Source organism: Lotus japonicus, chromosome 2 (assembly GCF_012489685.1).
Source record: "Lotus japonicus ecotype B-129 chromosome 2, LjGifu_v1.2".
NCBI lineage: Eukaryota > Viridiplantae > Streptophyta > Magnoliopsida > Fabales > Fabaceae > Lotus > Lotus japonicus.
In genome coordinates, this window is record NC_080042.1 from 52,812,867 (window position 1) to 52,829,907 (window position 17,041).

A 17,041-nucleotide genomic window follows, 5' to 3' on the forward strand; every position below is an offset into this window, starting at 1 on the left:
ATTTGCCAAAGACTTATTGGGCAGAAGCTACAAGTACAGCAGTTTATTTGCTAAATAGACTCCCTACAAGAGCTGTCAAAGACAAAACACCAATTGAAGCTTGGTCTGGTGTCAAACCTTCAGTTGAACACCTAAGAGTGTTTGGAAGTGTGTGTTACTTCCTTAAGCCAGCAGTGACAAGATAGAAACTTGTTGATAAAGCTGAAGTAGGAATCTTCGTCGGTTATAGCAGCCAAGCACAGGGGTATAGAATCTTGAATGTAAAGACAAAAAAGATTATTGTATCAAGAGATGTTACTTTTGATGAAAGCTCCTACTGGAATTGGGAGAAACAAAATGTTGAGAAAATGGCAAGCCTCACAACAAACCAAGAAGAAATTGCAGGTGATAACTCTGATTCAGATGAAGAGCAACCTGTGAGGGGAGAAAGGTCTTTGGCAGATATATATGATAGGTGCAATGTGTCTTTAGTTGATCCTATCACATATGAAGAAGCTGCTGCTTCACCTCAATGGAGAGCAGCCATGGAAGAGGAGCTTGGAATGATCCATAAGCATGGAACTTGGGTTCTTGTGGACAGACCAGTTGGCAAAAACATTGTAGGAGCTAAATGGATCTACAGAACTAAATTGAATGCAGATGGTACACTCAAGAAGCTAAAGGCACGGTTGGTGGCAAAAGGATTTTCTCAACAGTTTGGATTTGATTATTGTGACACCTTTGCTCCTGTGGCACGATATGACACCATAAGGATCTTGATTTCTCTTGCTGAAATTTTTAATTGGAAAGTAATGCAGTTAGATGTTAAATCTGCATTTCTTAATGGAGACATCAAGGAACAAATATATCTTGAACAACCACCAGGATATGTTGAGAAAGGGATGGAAAACAAAGTGTGTTTGCTGAAAAAGGCTTTATATGGCCTCAAGCAGGCTCCTCGGGCCTGGTATGAGAAAATAAACACTTACCTCCTAAGTTCTGGCTTCAACAAAAGTCCTAATGAAGCAACATTGTACACTAAGAAGGCCAACAATGACCTGCTCATTATTTCTCTGTATGTGGATGATGTTCTGTTAACTGGCAGCAGTGTAGAACTCATGGAAAGCTTTAAAGTAGAGATGAAGAATCAATTTGACATGTCTGACCTAGGCTTAATGACTCATTTTCTTGGCATTGAAGTGATGCAAAGCAGCCAAGGAATCTTCATATGTCAAGAGAGTTATATTAAAAAGGTTCTTGAGAAGTTTGGCATGGAGACTTGTAAGTGTGCGGACACCCCTTTGGCTGCTGATATGAAAATAATGAAGGAAGATGGTGCTAAGAAGATCAATCCGACTACTTACAGAAGTTTAGTAGGTTGTTTTCTATATCTAACAGCCACTAGACCTGATATATTGTTTGCTACCTCTGTTCTCTCAAGATATATGTCTTCTCCTAGTGTCATACATTTCACATTTGCCAAAAGGGTTTGAGGTATCTAAAAGGTACTATGAGTCTTGGAATGTTGTATACAAGTTCTAATGACAGCAAATTGTATGGGTACTGTGATAGTGATTGGGGAGGGTGTTTGGATGATATGAAGAGCACCTCCAGTTATATCTTTCAACTTGGCAAGTGTGTGGTTAGCTGGAGTTGCAAGAAACAAGATGTTGCTCAATCATCAGCAGAAGCATAATATGTTTCTTGTTCAGCTGCTGTAAATCAAGCTGTATGGATGAGAAAAATATTAGGTGACTTGGTGCAAATTCAGGAGGAGCCTACAATCATTTGGTGTGATAATCAATCTGCTGTCTCCATGGCTAAAAATCCAATTTTCCATGGTCGGACAAAGCACATAAAGATCAAATACCATTACATTAGGGAAGCTGAAAATGAAGGAGAAGTTTCTATTCAACACTGCAGATCTGAAGACCAATTGGCTGATATTCTAACAAAACCATTTCCAAAGAGGAAGTTTCTGTATCTAAGGAACATGATGGGTCTATGCAGCAAGCCAAACCAGGAGGAGTGTTAGATTAATGGTTTGGCCTTGCTTTGGTCAAAGCTTATCTTTTTGTTATCTCAACTGCCCCTGTCAGTTTAGTTGAGAAATTTGAAATATAATATATTTTATGTAAAAGTGTGTGGGTCTACCTTTTATGTAGATTATGTACTGTTGTGTTAAGATCTTGTACTGTTTTGAGTTGCTGCCATTGTACAAGACTTTTAAGCATTTTGAATGTATGAAAAAAGTGAACCCTTCTCTGATATCTGATTTTTCTGGTCTGCATCTCTCTCTCGAATTCCTCTCTTTATGCTCTTGCTGGTTCCATATTACAACAGATTTAACGGTGGCAACTTTACCAAAGATGTGTGGAAAGAAAGTTGTAGCCTTATTGTTTCACACGCTCAACAAATGTAGCTTGACCTTCGAGCCTAGGTTAGGAACAAGGATTTCTATCTTGTAGAGTTTGGTGAGGAGATCATGCAATAATTCATGCTTTCCTTATTTAATTTTTCTTAAAATGTGGCAAGTTTTTGGTAACCCCTTGCTTGTGATGAATGAATTGAGTGGATAGCTCGTCCCATCCTTTAACGGAAAGAGGAGGAAAAAATTGTAACCATCGGAGAGCTTATTTCCTCAAGGTAAGAGGGAAGGTCCTGCACACCAACGTATCCGAAGCTCCCAAAATAGACGTAGTCGTGGGTTAGATTCTCACACACGAGGCCAATTATTCTTCCGGTAAAGGAGTGAGGAGTTTCACTACTCCAAGTGTGGTGGTGCACATTGGTTATTGAGGAGGAGAAAGCGGCAAAGAGGTGAGAATTTATGACATGAGATGTACTTGTAAAAAGACACTCTACCGTTTAGGTTAGCTCAAGATTAGAGAGAATATCTCAGAGTCTTAGAAGAACAATATGTAGAAAATGAGCAATCATTAAGTTATCGTCCAGGCTTCATTTTGCTCATCTAGGCGGCCATCATAACATTCACTTGACTATTTTTTTTGCTACAGAGGAAGATTAAAACCAAGACTACACTACACTATCAGCATACAATACTGTCAAGACACTCAAAGGAGGTTGTCTCCAAACAGGGTGAGTTGAACCATCTCTCACTGCTTGCCTAGCTAGGGAGTCCACCGCCGAGTTTCAGTCGCGAGTAATCAGAGCGAACCGCACGTGCCATTCCCTACGTAGTAACCTTCTTATCCCCATGATAGTGCCCTTCTCCCAATAGTCAGCAACACCCCTTTCCTGTTGCATAGCCTCCACAACTTTCCTGCAATCTGACTTGCAAAGGACAGCTCTGTGCCCAAGACTCCAAGCATGGAGGAGCCTGTGTTCCACTGATAGAAGCTCGGCAAGGAATGAGGAGCCCATCCCCAAACTGGCGGACACCCTGGAAATCCAATTTGAGTTTGAGTCTTGAATGAAGGCACCATAGCCCATGCGTTGAACAGTAGGGTTCCAGCTACCATCAACATGAAGCTGTACTTCATTAGCTCCTGGAGAAGCCTGTTCTGAATCCGCGTTCCTAACCGAAGCTATACCGGGCCATTGTCTCCAGCTTCGAGCATCCATTATAAGTTGCCTGACCACATACTGTAACGTCCAAGATTTTTTGCCTAGTGTGCTGTCGTTCCGCCATCTCCAGGCCCACCACAAAGCTGCAACTGGAAGGATACTAGAGCCATTCGACAGTAGCCCTATGAACCAGACGCAAGTCTCCACTAGTGTTGACGTGCGACATCAAAGAACCAAGACTCCTCCAAAGGTCTCGCGAGTCTGGGCACCTGCTGGAGTCCGGGCACCTGCGAAAGACTGGTCAACATCCTCTGAATCTGCACCGCATCTAGAACACGTTGTCGTCGCGCTCAAGTGGCTCCTGAAATGCTTCTCATTTGTTGGCAAGGCCCCCTTCCGAACGAGCCACAAGAAGAAACGAGTTTTCTCTGGAATTTTGCTGCTCCAAATTCTCTTCCAGCAGCCCTGATCATCCTGCTCCTCATCACCATTCAAGAATACATAACCAGAGCTAGTGGAGTATCTACCATCAATCTCACCCGTCCACCGAATAAGTGGTTAATTTCCTGCGCTAACTTCGATGGAAGAATTGTGTATAATCTCTCAAGGTTCCAAGTACCATTCCGCCAAATATCACTTACCGTAAGCATCGCGTCTGAGATATGAACGAAAGGGACATGACCGACACACAGTTTGCCAGTACCAAGCCAGTTGCTATACCAGAAAGATGAAGACCCATCTCCTAGTTGTGCGTCAAAACCATTTGCCAAGCGATCCTTTGCTTTAATAATACCCTTCCATATATAAGAGTCACCATAATTGTAAGAACCTGTAAGAATCAGATCATTATTTAGGTATCTTTGAGAGATAGCTTTCACCCACAACTTATCATGACCATGGAGGAGGCTCTCCACTAATTTACCCAACATCGCCACATTATTTTTCCGTGTGCTTTGGATGCCAAGACCACCATTAGCTTTTGGCCGAATAATCTCCTTCCAAGGCACAAGGTTCCAACCTCTTGATTGCCCCACTTTCGCCCAAATGTAACTACGAATGCGCTTGTCCACATAATCGCAAACTGACTCGGGTAACCACAGAGCCTGCATGGCATATACAGGAAGAGAGGAGAGGAAAGACTTGGCCAAGAAAAGTCTACCTGCCCTATTAAGCAATTTGTGCTTCCAAGACGCGAGACAAGTGTTCACTTTGTCAATTATTGGAGCAAAATTATCCCTCTTCACACGACCTTTAAGAAACAGCAAACCAAGATATTTCCCGAAGTTGCTAGCCCTGCTTATGCCCAGAATCTCATATAATTCTCGTTGGTCCCGCTAATCCACTTTCTTGGAACAGAACATCCTTGACTTCTCCAAATTCACTTTCATCCCCGAAGCATTACAGAAATCCCTTAGAGTGTCTGCCACCACCTGTATTTTTTCCTTCTATTTACAGTTTAGATTTGTTAATAAAGTGCTAGGTTGTTTTCCTTTTTAGAGCTAGTTGTATAGTTTGGTCTTGGGGCATGTTTGAGCGCTTTTGCTGCGGTGGCTTTATTTAGCTATTTTGTCCCCTCTTTTTGTTGTGGGTTGTGTTTTCTTGACTATATTATCTTATATATCATTTTGCTTTCGAAAAAAAATAAACTCCTAAAATTGTAGGTTACTAACTTACTTTAAAAATAAATGAGGCTAAATTAACAACTATAACAAAACTTCACATACTTTTCTTTGAAGTTAGAAATTTATATTTTAAGTATATTAATATATATACCACCAATTATGTGTGTGAGTATAATATGTGTGTGCGGATATGAGGCGGGTTGGGTATTATAGTACCCATACCCACACCCGTACCCACTATGTTTTACGGGTATTTACCCATGTCCAACCCCGTACTCGTCTAGCGCGTTTTTACCCGACCCATTATGGGTATGCCAGCCCTAGATTACCATCTTATGTCTATGATTTTTAGTCCTGAAATTGCTCATAATATTTTTGCTATTCTCTGTCTATGTTTTCTCCGCAGGTCATTGCTTCTCCGTTCAATGCCCTTTCACAAGTAATTGCAGAGGTTGTGTATGAGATGAGCTATGGCTTTATCATCTTATTTGGGGTTTAGGATGATTGTTTTTTGGACGCATTGTTTGCAGTTTTTCATTCTTTGACGTAAATCCATGATTGGTCTTTTTTTATAAACAAATGAATTTCATAAATAGGAGTATAAGGGGTACTCCACCCATAATACAACAGAGAAACTGAAAAAACCAAACCAACTATCAACAGCACCTAATTACACAAGGAATAAACCAACACAAATACTAAGGGCTCGTTTGACACGCCGTATTAGACATGATAGTATAAGCTTATACAATACATTATGAGTTTATCTATTGTTTGGTGATGACATTGTATTGTATAAGCTTATCCATCAAAGTCTCCTTATACGTTAAAATGACGTATTATTTAATCCATCATGTGAGTGATGGATAAGGCATGATAAGGTTGTGACGTATAAGTCACCATCACCACCACACTCCATTGCTGCCAACTTACACCACCATTGGCACCACCACCGCCACCGGTGTTGTCGCCACCACCCGATCACCACCGTTGCCACCACCACCGCCCTACCGTCACCACTGGTGTTGTCGCCACAACCACCACCACCACCCTACCGCCACCACCGACACCACAAACCTATCGCCACCACCACCATAGTCGCCGCCACCACTCTATTGCCACCACCGACACCACAACCACCACCCTACTAAGCCACCACCGCCTTACCACCACCACCGTATCGTCGCCAACACCACAACCACCAGCGCTGCCACCACCCGATCACCACCAGCGCCGCCCTACCGCCACCACCGGTGTTGCCGCCACCGACACCACAATCACCACCCTATCGCCACCACACTATAATCGTCGTCCCCACTCTATTGCCACCACCACCGACACCACAACCACCACCCTATCGCCACCACCACCACCATTGCCTCCACCCTCCACCGTAGCCGTCACCCTAGCGCAGCCACCACCGCCACCACCCTATCATCGCCACCACCACAACCACCATCGCTGCCACCACCACCACCACCAACCTACCACCACTTCCATCACCACCGCCACCAACACCAACCTACCACCATTGCCACCACCACCACCAACCTACCACCACTTCCATCACCACCGTTATAATCACCTCCATATTTGATTTTTATTATATATCATTATTCAATACTTCATTAAACATAAAATTGCATTAATTTAAACGATATGGTAAATTGTACAGAGTATGGCCAAACGCTGGATAGTATAAGAAAGTTATCAAGGCTTATACTATCAGGCCTAATACTATCAGGTCTTATACTATCAGGCCTTATACTATACGTCGCACCAAACAGGCCCTAATAGTAAAGGAACACTTGCTACTATCAACTACTAGAAAACTAAGAGAATAAGGACTCTTCAACACTTTGCTGACTTGGTATTAGGATCCCTTCAAATTCGAGACTTTCCTCCTTCACATACCAGCTGCATGACAGAAATTTTGCTGTTATAACAAAGTATTTGTCCAAAGTTCGTTAGTCAAATCAAATTGCTTCCATACAAGCTAATGGGTTAGAAGTCCATTCAATGGGTGAATAACTAAACCCTTGCTCTATTGTGCGAGATTGTAATGGAATTGCTCTTGGTCGGGATGTTCCCTTGTGCGTATAGGTGACAATCTTGTCATGATTTCATTAGCTAAGAGGCATTTACTTATTGTCATTTGTTTGGATTGAGGACACCCTCTAGCTCTTTGTCTAACTATGAAGTATTAGTCTCCGTGCATGTTTCTTTTGCTTAATGATATTTTGTTTCCGTTAATCCGTAACAGGGTCAGCCCAAGGCCAAAGCCACCCCAATTTTTTTTTTACTAAGTAAAAAAGGCCTCCAAATTTTTTCTTCCTAAGTAAAAAAGGCTCAAAATTAAAATTAATAAAATCTTATCTTAGATCAATCATAGATCAACCATGTCTTTGGAAAAAGTAAATGAATTAGCTTTAATATTAATTGAAAAAGACATGTTAAATCCAATTGATTATGTCTTAAGTTTTTTATTTTCCTCTTGTAACAAAAAAATTGAAATTCATTATGATAATTTAATAAATGATTTTGCATCTCAAAAAGCTTAAAAAAAATTAAATAAAAAAATATTTTTACTTAAAAAGTAATAATAAAGAAATTTTTTTTAGGGTTTTTACTTTCAAGTTTTCTTTATGTTTCATTTAGTGTTGGGCCAGCTCTGATCCGTAAATAAAAAACGGTCTCCCTCGTAGTCCATATCTAATACAATTTTTTTTTGTCCTTGGGCCACCAGTCTCCACGGGGAAATGAGTCTCATGTGACTAATCTGGCTCGAGATACATTAGTGATATTCATGGCCGCAAATGTATTATTTTTACCTTAGAGGGGATCGAACCCGGGTCAAAAGTCTAGGCGAAATCCTTTAAGGAAATGCACATTCACCACTTCTGCAACCCCTTGTAATTAATACAATTTTTATTTTATTTTTATGCAACCTATCTAATCAAACACATGAAAAATTAAGTTACATATTTAATGTTTCGTAACAAAAACGTTACCTATCTAATGATTGTTTATATAAAGTTTATTTTTTCGAGTTTTAATAAGTCATTAATTTAATCTTCCAATATATGTTTGAATGTTTTTTTAAAATCATATATTTAAAAAATATTATTCGAATTTTTTTTTTGTAACAGAGGGAAAAATATTAATTTATTTTAAATTGACCTTGAGTTAATTTCTAATAACACTCACTTTGACTTTTTTTCAATATTCTTTTTAGTGGTTAAAATTTATGGAAATCCCACCACATTGAGAGTCTTATTTTAGAATAGAGGGAATAATAAAATTGTACTTATTCATTAAGGTTAAGGGTGTCAGGGTGTGACACAAATTTTTAAAAAAGAAAAATAACAAGTTTAAACTTTTACTCCAAGCTTATAATGAGGCAGTTACAAACTTGAGATCTCTCCCTCCACCCTTTCCCTTTCCCTTTCTTTCTCAGTTTCTTAAGAATTCATTCAGATTGAAGCCCCTTCTCACCAAACCAAACCCATCTCCACCTTCTCTAGAAGAAAAATTTGGGAATTTGGTGTGGTGGGTTGGTTTGAATCTGAGAAAAATGTCACGGAGAGATCTAGAAGGTGGCAGAGGAAGCAAGAGAGCAGCATCAAATGCTTATGATCCAGAAACCCATTGGACATCATGGCTTGTGCCTCTGTTTGTGGCGGTCAATGTTGTTCTTTTCATTGCCGCCATGTATGTTAACAATTGTCCTCGTAAGAATCCTGGCTTTGATGGTGACTGTGTCGCCAGGTTCCTGGGTAGATTCTCCTTTCAGCCTCTCCGGGAGAATCCACTGTTTGGACCTTCTTCTGCGACGTAAGAGCTGAATAACTGGTTTTTCTTCAGTACCCATGATTCATTTTTCAATTTTTGATTGATTTGTTATGGTTTTGTTGATTTTGGGTGTTTTTTTTTTATGTTTTGAGTATTAATTCCAGCTTTCAGTGGAACTGCCTTTGATTTTGATCTTGTTTTAGCTCATGGGGCATGAAAATTTGGTTGATTTAGTGAATTGGGGGTCACTTTTTCTTGATATAATCTTTGTTTTTTTTTATGTCAAAGCTCTAAAACTTGGAATTTGTTGATTGTATGAAATGAATTTCAGAATTCTCTTCATTACCGGCTTAAATTTTGGACTTGAATAACTGTCTTGGTAAATAAATATTGGGTGAACTTGGTGAAGTCAAATTTTCACTTTTATATAATTGCTTGTAGAATTGATTGGATCAGTGAAATTGTTGTCTTTTATTTCACAATCCTAATTCTATTTCACTTCCTTTCAACCTCATGATTAGTAGCATTTTTAGTACTCAATTTCATCTTTCATGTTATCAGGAAAAAAATAAAATAAAGAATATGACTACAATCAAATGTGGTTTTCTCAAATGTTTGAGCCTTGCATGAACTCTTAGTGTCCGGGTATAGATTTTTGAAGGAAATTAACTCATTTAATTTTTTGTTGATTTTTGAAGGTTAACAAAGATGGGAGCTCTTAAGTGGGACGATGTTGTGAATCGTCACCAGGGATGGAGACTTTTCACATGTATTTGGTTACATGCTGGAATTATTCATTTGGCAGCAAATATGTTGAGTCTGGTTTTCATTGGCATTCGCCTTGAACAACAATTTGGGTTTGGTATGTTTCCTTTCCCATGTTATTTTATCATCCGGTCACTGAAGCAATATCATTTAGTGAATTTTATAAAAAAAAAAAGTATTAGGAATGGAGAACTTTAAACTTTTCAATTTTAACTTTTATACCTAAGAGAAGACAACCTGTTCCAAAGCTTACTTACCTATTGAGTTTATGTGTTTAAGTTCTACATTATGACCAATCATTTTGTTAAAATACTGGCAGTGAGGATAGGAATCATTTACCTGTTGTCCGGATTCGGTGGGAGTGTATTGTCATCTCTATTTATTAGAAACAACATCTCCGTTGGTGCTTCTAGTGCTTTGTTTGGACTTCTTGGAGCAATGCTCTCAGAACTTATCACAAACTGGAGTATTTACTCCAATAAAGTGAGTGTTGCTAATCACTGCTTCCAATCTTATTCATGTATCCTTGATTTGAAAAACACTTTGGTCTTCAAAATTATGTCTCTTTTACACGAGCATTGTTCCTATATAATGTAATGGGATTCAGTTTCAATTTTAACAACTCTACTTTGTATTTTGCAGGCAGCTGCTTTGCTCACACTAGTCCTTATTATTGCTGTCAATCTTGCCATTGGCATGTTGCCACATGTTGATAATTTTGCTCATATAGGAGGATTCCTAGCAGGATTTCTTCTTGGTTTTATTTTCCTACCCCGTCCTCAATTCGGGTGGTCAGAGCAGCAACATCTTCCTACTGGTGTTCGTGTAAAATCAAAGTACAAGGCTTACCAATATGTTCTATGGATTGTCTCTGCTGTTCTATTCATCGCTGGGTAAGCTCCTTTCTTAAATCTTCATAAGGGTGTTATGACTTACGCTTAAAACTAAGCTTTTTCATTAAAGGCAGGCAAGTTTATTAACCCGCTACATGATTATTGTCAAAAAATTCTAATTGATCTTTAGAGATTTTGTAGATTCTTATGATCTGTTGTTCTCTGCCATTTGTTTTGCTATGAGTTTATCTTCTGCCACTGACTCACGCATTTCTCTAGTTATCACAAAGTATGTGTTATCTCTAATCACTGAATTCGTTTGTTGAATGGTAGGTTATCCATTGCTTTAGTGATGCTGTTTCGCGGTGAGAATGGATATGATCACTGCCATTGGTGTCACTACCTAACGTGTGTACCTACTTCTAAATGGAAATGCGATGACAGTTAAACAAAGGGCATGAGCTATTCCTGTTTCTTCCATGTATAGGTATAGCTATAGCTTTTACATATTGGGTTGTTTACTTTATACTTTTCTCCTTTGTTAATTCGTTTAAAAATCAGTTTTTGTGGTTTGTATGTGGGTTTATGTGTATTCATGTGCACATTTATATATAAAGAAATTTACTTTTGTACATGAAACCTGGCTTTCCTGTTGCCTAGTTCTTTCTGAGTTCAAATTCATCCCTTCCCTGTTATCTTTGTGATTATTAGGCTAGTCCATTTGAATGGTAGTTTGAATAAATTGATTAATTTCTTTTTATTCCTTCCCTGCAAACATATGGAATTAACAAACATTGTTCAAAATCTAGAAAAGTATCTAATGGTGACATCAGAATTCATGGTTTGGACGGTTTACCAAATCACTACGCGTTAGTCATTACTTAAACTTCACAGTCAATCTTTATAGTTGTTGTGTTGCTGTTAAGTCTCCAGTCTGAACTAGACACCCATATTACAATGACATGATAACCAACTACACAATCGAACATATTTTCAGTCATTTTGGAGGATAGAAGAATCAAATTTTTCCTTTTGCAGAACTAGTTTTAGTGACAGTTTTACTCTATTTTGCATCTGAAAACTTCGTTAAAAATGAAGGAAAATTAACTATACACGGGGCTGCGTCTAGGGTGGGTCACTTCAAAAGTGAACTACCGTGGTTTAGTTACATTTTTGTGGTGACAAGACAAAAATATCCTTCATGCCTCAAAACTTTCCCTCTTTCTCCTTCCATCATCACCACCCTATCACACCCATCTGAGTTCCTCACCCATCTGGGTTCCTCCTTCTATCATCACAAAGTTGACCTCTTCTCCTCCTCCACCCAATTCTCCTCCGCGTAAAACCCCACTTTCGTCTTTTTTCCTTTCAATCATTGCCTTACCGCCAGTGGTGACGCCGGAAGTGGGAGATCTCCGAGATCAGCTATCAGAAGAGGAAGTGGGAAATGGCCCAGGGTTCGAATTCCGGGTGGTTGATGCAATTGTCGCCGTCGATCTTGCAAATCCTGTCGTCGAGCTTCTCCTAGGTCGCCAGCTGGCCCATGCTTCCCATGATGGATCCGAGCTTCGACCTGTAAATCTTAGCGTTGACGTCGAACATTTGGAAGACCTGCTCCAGCATCGCGGTTAGACGGGCTCTCGAACGCACCGACAACGATGTGTATCTCGAAGGCGTTGTTGGTGGGACTCGGAGCACAAAATCTGAGAAGAGGGAACCCAAATCTGAAGAGACGTTGTGTGAATCCGAATTTATGTTTTTGTTCTGATGACCATGTAGCTGCATGTTCTGTGTCAAGAGAAAAAGGAGAAATGGTTTTAGTTCTTTCTCACTTCCTTGCTGTTTTTTTTTCCAGTTTTTCTGAGATGATGATTAATTGATTGTAGTTGCAGATTTGGGATTTTCTTATTTCAATTCCCATTACACAACAACATCAATTTATCTATTTTAATCAAAATCAAAGACGTGTTGAGCTGTTCACTTCCTTGCTGTTCTCTTTTTTTTTTTTTTTTTTATCATTCTCTTTCACCTGCTCCTTGTTTGAGACCCTCCTCTTATTAAAATCAAAGATTTGTTTGGTTTTCTGGATTTACTTTGAATTGAATTGTGAAATTCAGAGTATTGGAGTTTCTCTATTAGACCATGTACAATGGTCTGTTGAAACTGATGTTGAATGTTGTTGAAACATGTTTAGCCCTTGCATTGGTCTGTTGAATGTTGTTGAAGTTGGGAAAATGTTGAAACCGTTCAACATTGTTGAGAGGAGCATCCGGAGCCACGTGGCAGCTCCGGATTGGAGAATGTCACACCCCGATTTCGGTGGCGTCACTTTAGTAACTCAAAATAAAATAAAGCGGAAAAAGCAGGTATTTTTTTTTGTTTTGTTTAAATAAAAAGACTTGTCGAAATAAAGACTCAACCCAATCGCGATTAACAGCGATTAATATACAATACAAGCACAGCCCTCGCTGCAACTAAACATCGTCACGAGTGACCTCCAGTGACGGAAAGGTAGTGTCCGTGGGCAAATATGTACAAACTAAAACAAAGGTTAAGTATTCTGAGTACAGTCCTCCAACGAAAGTAAGTCGGCCCAAAACGGCCTCAAAAGACTTCCTACGTCCGACAAACTCCCTGTGATCCTCATGGAAGGGAATCACATGAAAAGCTAATAGTCGGGGACCTGCCCTGCCCCAAAATAAGGAATGACAATCAGAGCTATGACTCTAACAACCATCTCAAAGACTCTAACCACCCATAACCCACACTACTTTCATCGACCCTTCCTCGATCAGGCCTGAAGTCCGGGTCCTCGTCGAAAGCTTCAGTAATAGTCATTACGCTCCGGGTCTTTCCCGCACAACGAATCATCATGAACCGGCTGACGGACGCCTGGCAGCAGGCCGACCGCCCAAACACAAACATACACACAAAGCCAAGGCGCTAGGGTCAACTCACGGAATAAAATAGATAATACAAACAACATGTGATAAAGGGGGTATATATATGTTGTATATATACTTATAAGTCATGTATTGCCTACCCTAAGGTTGATACATAGCATGTTTATCAACATAAAATCATCAAGATATATATAACGATGTTTATCAACAACAAATCACAATAACATTCACAAGTATGGTTAGGTGCATGGCGTGCCAGTGCAATGTCATGCTCAAAAGATGATCCGGATAAAATGTCACCATCTCGATGGATGGGACAAGCCAAGCACCTCGCTTCGCTAAAGCACCTCGCTTTTATGAAGCAGCACGCTCCTGTGAAGCAGCACGCTCTTGTGAAGCAGCTAGCTCCATTTGGGGCATCTAGCTCCGTTGAAGTCCGATCTGATATCGTCCTTCGGAAAGCAGCACACTTTCCAAGAAATGTATGCATGAATGCAATATGGTTAGCCAAACAACGAATCGTCCTCACCAAGGCACGCGTGTCTAGCTAGAGTACATTGTCTCTACAATACTCTAAGGTAAACAAAGAAGTGCTAATCGCATTTGGTAACTTTACTAGTCACTTGGGCTCACCGTCACGATGGCCAAACAAACTGCTCAACGAGCAAAAGAATGCATCTGGCATTCAGTGACTTTTCAAGTTACTTTGACTCACCAGCTCGATGGTCAAATGGACTGTTCAACGAACAAGGAGAATGCTGCTCGCACTCAGTGACTTTTCAATTTACTCAGGCTCATCAGCTCGATGGCCGAAAGGCTGCTCAATGAGCAAAGATGGTGCACTCGCACTTGGGGACTTTCCAATCATCCCAGGCTCATCCTTTGGATGGCTAGATAAACCACTAAAGGAACAAAAGGTGCTATCGCACTCAAAGTTTTCCTCACACTTAGATTGTCGACCCTTCCCGTTTTCCAAACCATTTTCACATCCTAAGTCTTTTCCAAGAGGTTATCATCATTATTTAAAAGTGTTCTATCTTTGATTAGTGTATTATGAATTTCATTTACAAATCAAGTTCTGATTTCGTTTGTTTCAAAACTCTATAAGTAAAAAGATCCCAATAAACCCAAGTAATTCCCCGGGAAGGTCTCGATTCCTAAAACAATAAAGGCTCGAACCTTGGTTCGACCTATCAAACATTCCCAAAACAAACCCGTCATTGCCATGACGAAGATAAGTGTAATCCACACTCCGAAAGTCGCATTAAATGCACGAATACAGTCAGCACATTTTAATCTTAAACACAAATAAATCAAGCTCTATTGAGCGATGAAACATTAATGCAGTGCTGCAAAACATAACCCTGTCATGTCCACTAGAAAGCGATAAGACAGAAACCAGTAGACGGCCGAAGCCTCTCAGAAAACGGAGACACACGTCTCATATAAGTTCACTCGGTCGAAGCCTCTAGAAAACATTTTTCAGAACAGTTCATGCAATATTTGTGCAGAATTTAACAAATGAGTCGAACAAGTCGACTCTAGGTCATTAACTAATAACGGTGAGTTGCCACTCACGATCACAATACATTCAAGTCGAATTTATCGACGCCTACACACAAAAATAGCTAGTAAGTAAGTTGCCCTAACCTCGAGTTGTTCCAGTCTCGCGGTGTAGGTCTCCCTCACAAGCTTGTTCAGTCAATCCCAAGGTTTCCACAATTGAACCTTTGAGCAAACAAAGCAATAATGAATCAACACAAGTCGATACAGTCGAAACAATCCTAACTAATGTTCGACTAAGCTCAAGAAGCTTCAGAGTACAACATTTAGGCACGAAAGGAAGGGCTTTCCCCGAATGGATGAGTTTTGACTCGATTCAGGTTTTGTACAAAAACACTTTATTCGCTAAAACGTGCATAACTTGAGCTACAGAACTCGGAATGACACGAAACCGGCGCCAAAATTTCCACAATTGAAAGAGCTACGCAATGGCTCAGGTCATAGAGACTCAAAAATTATTTTTGGACACGGTACCCAAGCAAATAGGTTTCTGCCACTATAGAAAATAGGGTTTTCGAACTTTTTCTTCGATCTAAATCAATCCCTAGGTATTCTTAGGCGATATCTAGGCCAGGGAAACTCTCAGAAAAATTATCGGGTCGAAAATTGTCGCAGGGGTATTTTGGTCATTATTTTTAGCTCGGAAACTCAAAATCAGAATTTCGAAAAACAAATTTGATGAGCTCGATCCTAACGACATTTATAACAACTAATCCTAATGAAGCTAAGCTCAGTCGAGAGTTTTTGATCCAAAAAGCGGAACCTCTGTCAGAAAATGGGTATTTTCAGAAAACTTGACCTCTGCGACGATTCGACAGGATTCAGTCGAAAACAACTGGATATTCATGCTCTGGAGCACGTGGGCATTAAGTTTAGACACCAAAATCAGCTTATTTGGACAGTTTTACAAAAAGCTCCAAACTTTGAGCTCAGAAAAACATAGAAAAAGTCGACAGATCTGACGATCAGAAGTGAGGGATAGTAACTATACCTCGATGTCTACGCGTAGCAACGAACGGAACGACGATCGGTCAAGATTTGAAAAAAAATCACTTTTCCTCCAATCCTCCAAGAGCTCTCGGCCGTGTGTGTTGTGTTTGTGATTTTTTTTGTTTTTTTTTTCATTTTTCATACTATATATAGGAAATGGGAAATGCAGAAAAATGAGAATTTCGCGATTCCGATTTTTCCTACTGATTCCAACGTATTTTAGACACGATATTCTTCCCGCTGAATTTTTCTAATTCTCCAAAGAAATATCAGTATGATTTTTGGTTTTCGAGGCTTGTTTTTAATGTTTACCGGCTTAAAAATGCACTTTATGCACTTTATGCTTTTGACCTCGGATGCAGAAACTTCCTTCTGAAGAAAGATTCGGAACGTCGATTAGAATGGGCGTGCGCGGATGAAATCTTTATTTGAAGCTCCGAATAGAAAAAGTCTTCATCGTCCGTCGATTTTAGGGTTTTTGAACTATCAGGGATTCCGTTTCGGCAAACTTCCGAGAATTGGAATTTGACGTTCGTACATTCCAGGGTTTCGCATCGAAATACTTGTTTACTGACGAATAAGAGAAATTCTAACATTTCTCTGAAGATTTTTGGAATTAGTTTCCATCGCGTCCTAAAGTGTAAATTAGCTATTTACTAGTGTCTTTGACCTAAGATTAGGCGAATGTTAGTCGTGCTATACTTTTATCGGTTTTGATACAATCCTTGAACTTTTCCTGAACCTTCTCCTTCATAAATTTATTTCATCCAATAAACTCTTGTTCAGGTTTCCCTTCACGATACATCGAACTTATTCGTTAATAAGGAATTTCACTAATTTATTCTAAGCTTAAAATCTTGGGTCTCACAGAGAACGCTAGGCGCGTGCAGGACACGCGCCGACAACGCGCGTGGCGTGTCAGTGGGAGAGGAGAGAGAAGACCGAGTGGGTGAGGATGGGACGCGTGGCAGCGTCCCATTGGCCAGCCGGATTTTTTTTTTTAAAAAACTTTAAACTGAATTATCTTGTTGAAATTTTTTTTTTTTTTTTTTTTACCAAAATTCAT

General features: G+C 39.8%; 1 protein-coding gene across 1 annotated transcript; it reads left to right on the forward strand.

Annotated features, from left to right (window-relative positions):
- The first annotated feature begins 8,467 nt into the window (after nt 1-8,467).
- On the forward strand, nt 8,468-11,158 carry LOC130738308 (RHOMBOID-like protein 2). The gene is made up of 5 exons (XM_057590280.1): nt 8,468-8,963; nt 9,620-9,783; nt 10,006-10,169; nt 10,329-10,579; nt 10,853-11,158. Exons 1-5 carry the CDS (start codon nt 8,704-8,706, stop codon nt 10,965-10,967), a joined length of 954 nt encoding a protein of 317 aa, XP_057446263.1. The 5' UTR covers nt 8,468-8,703; the 3' UTR covers nt 10,968-11,158.
- The last annotated feature ends 5,883 nt before the right edge of the window (nt 11,159-17,041 follow it).

Coding starts and splice junctions, on each gene's coding strand:
- LOC130738308 (XM_057590280.1), top strand. CDS start 8,704: ATGTCACGGAGAGATCTAGAAGGTGGCAGAGGAAGCAAGAGAGCAGCA. Junction 8,964..9,619: donor TTTGGACCTTCTTCTGCGAC/GTAAGAGCTGAA, acceptor TGATTTTTGAAG/GTTAACAAAGATGGGAGCTC. Junction 9,784..10,005: donor TGAACAACAATTTGGGTTTG/GTATGTTTCCTT, acceptor AAATACTGGCAG/TGAGGATAGGAATCATTTAC.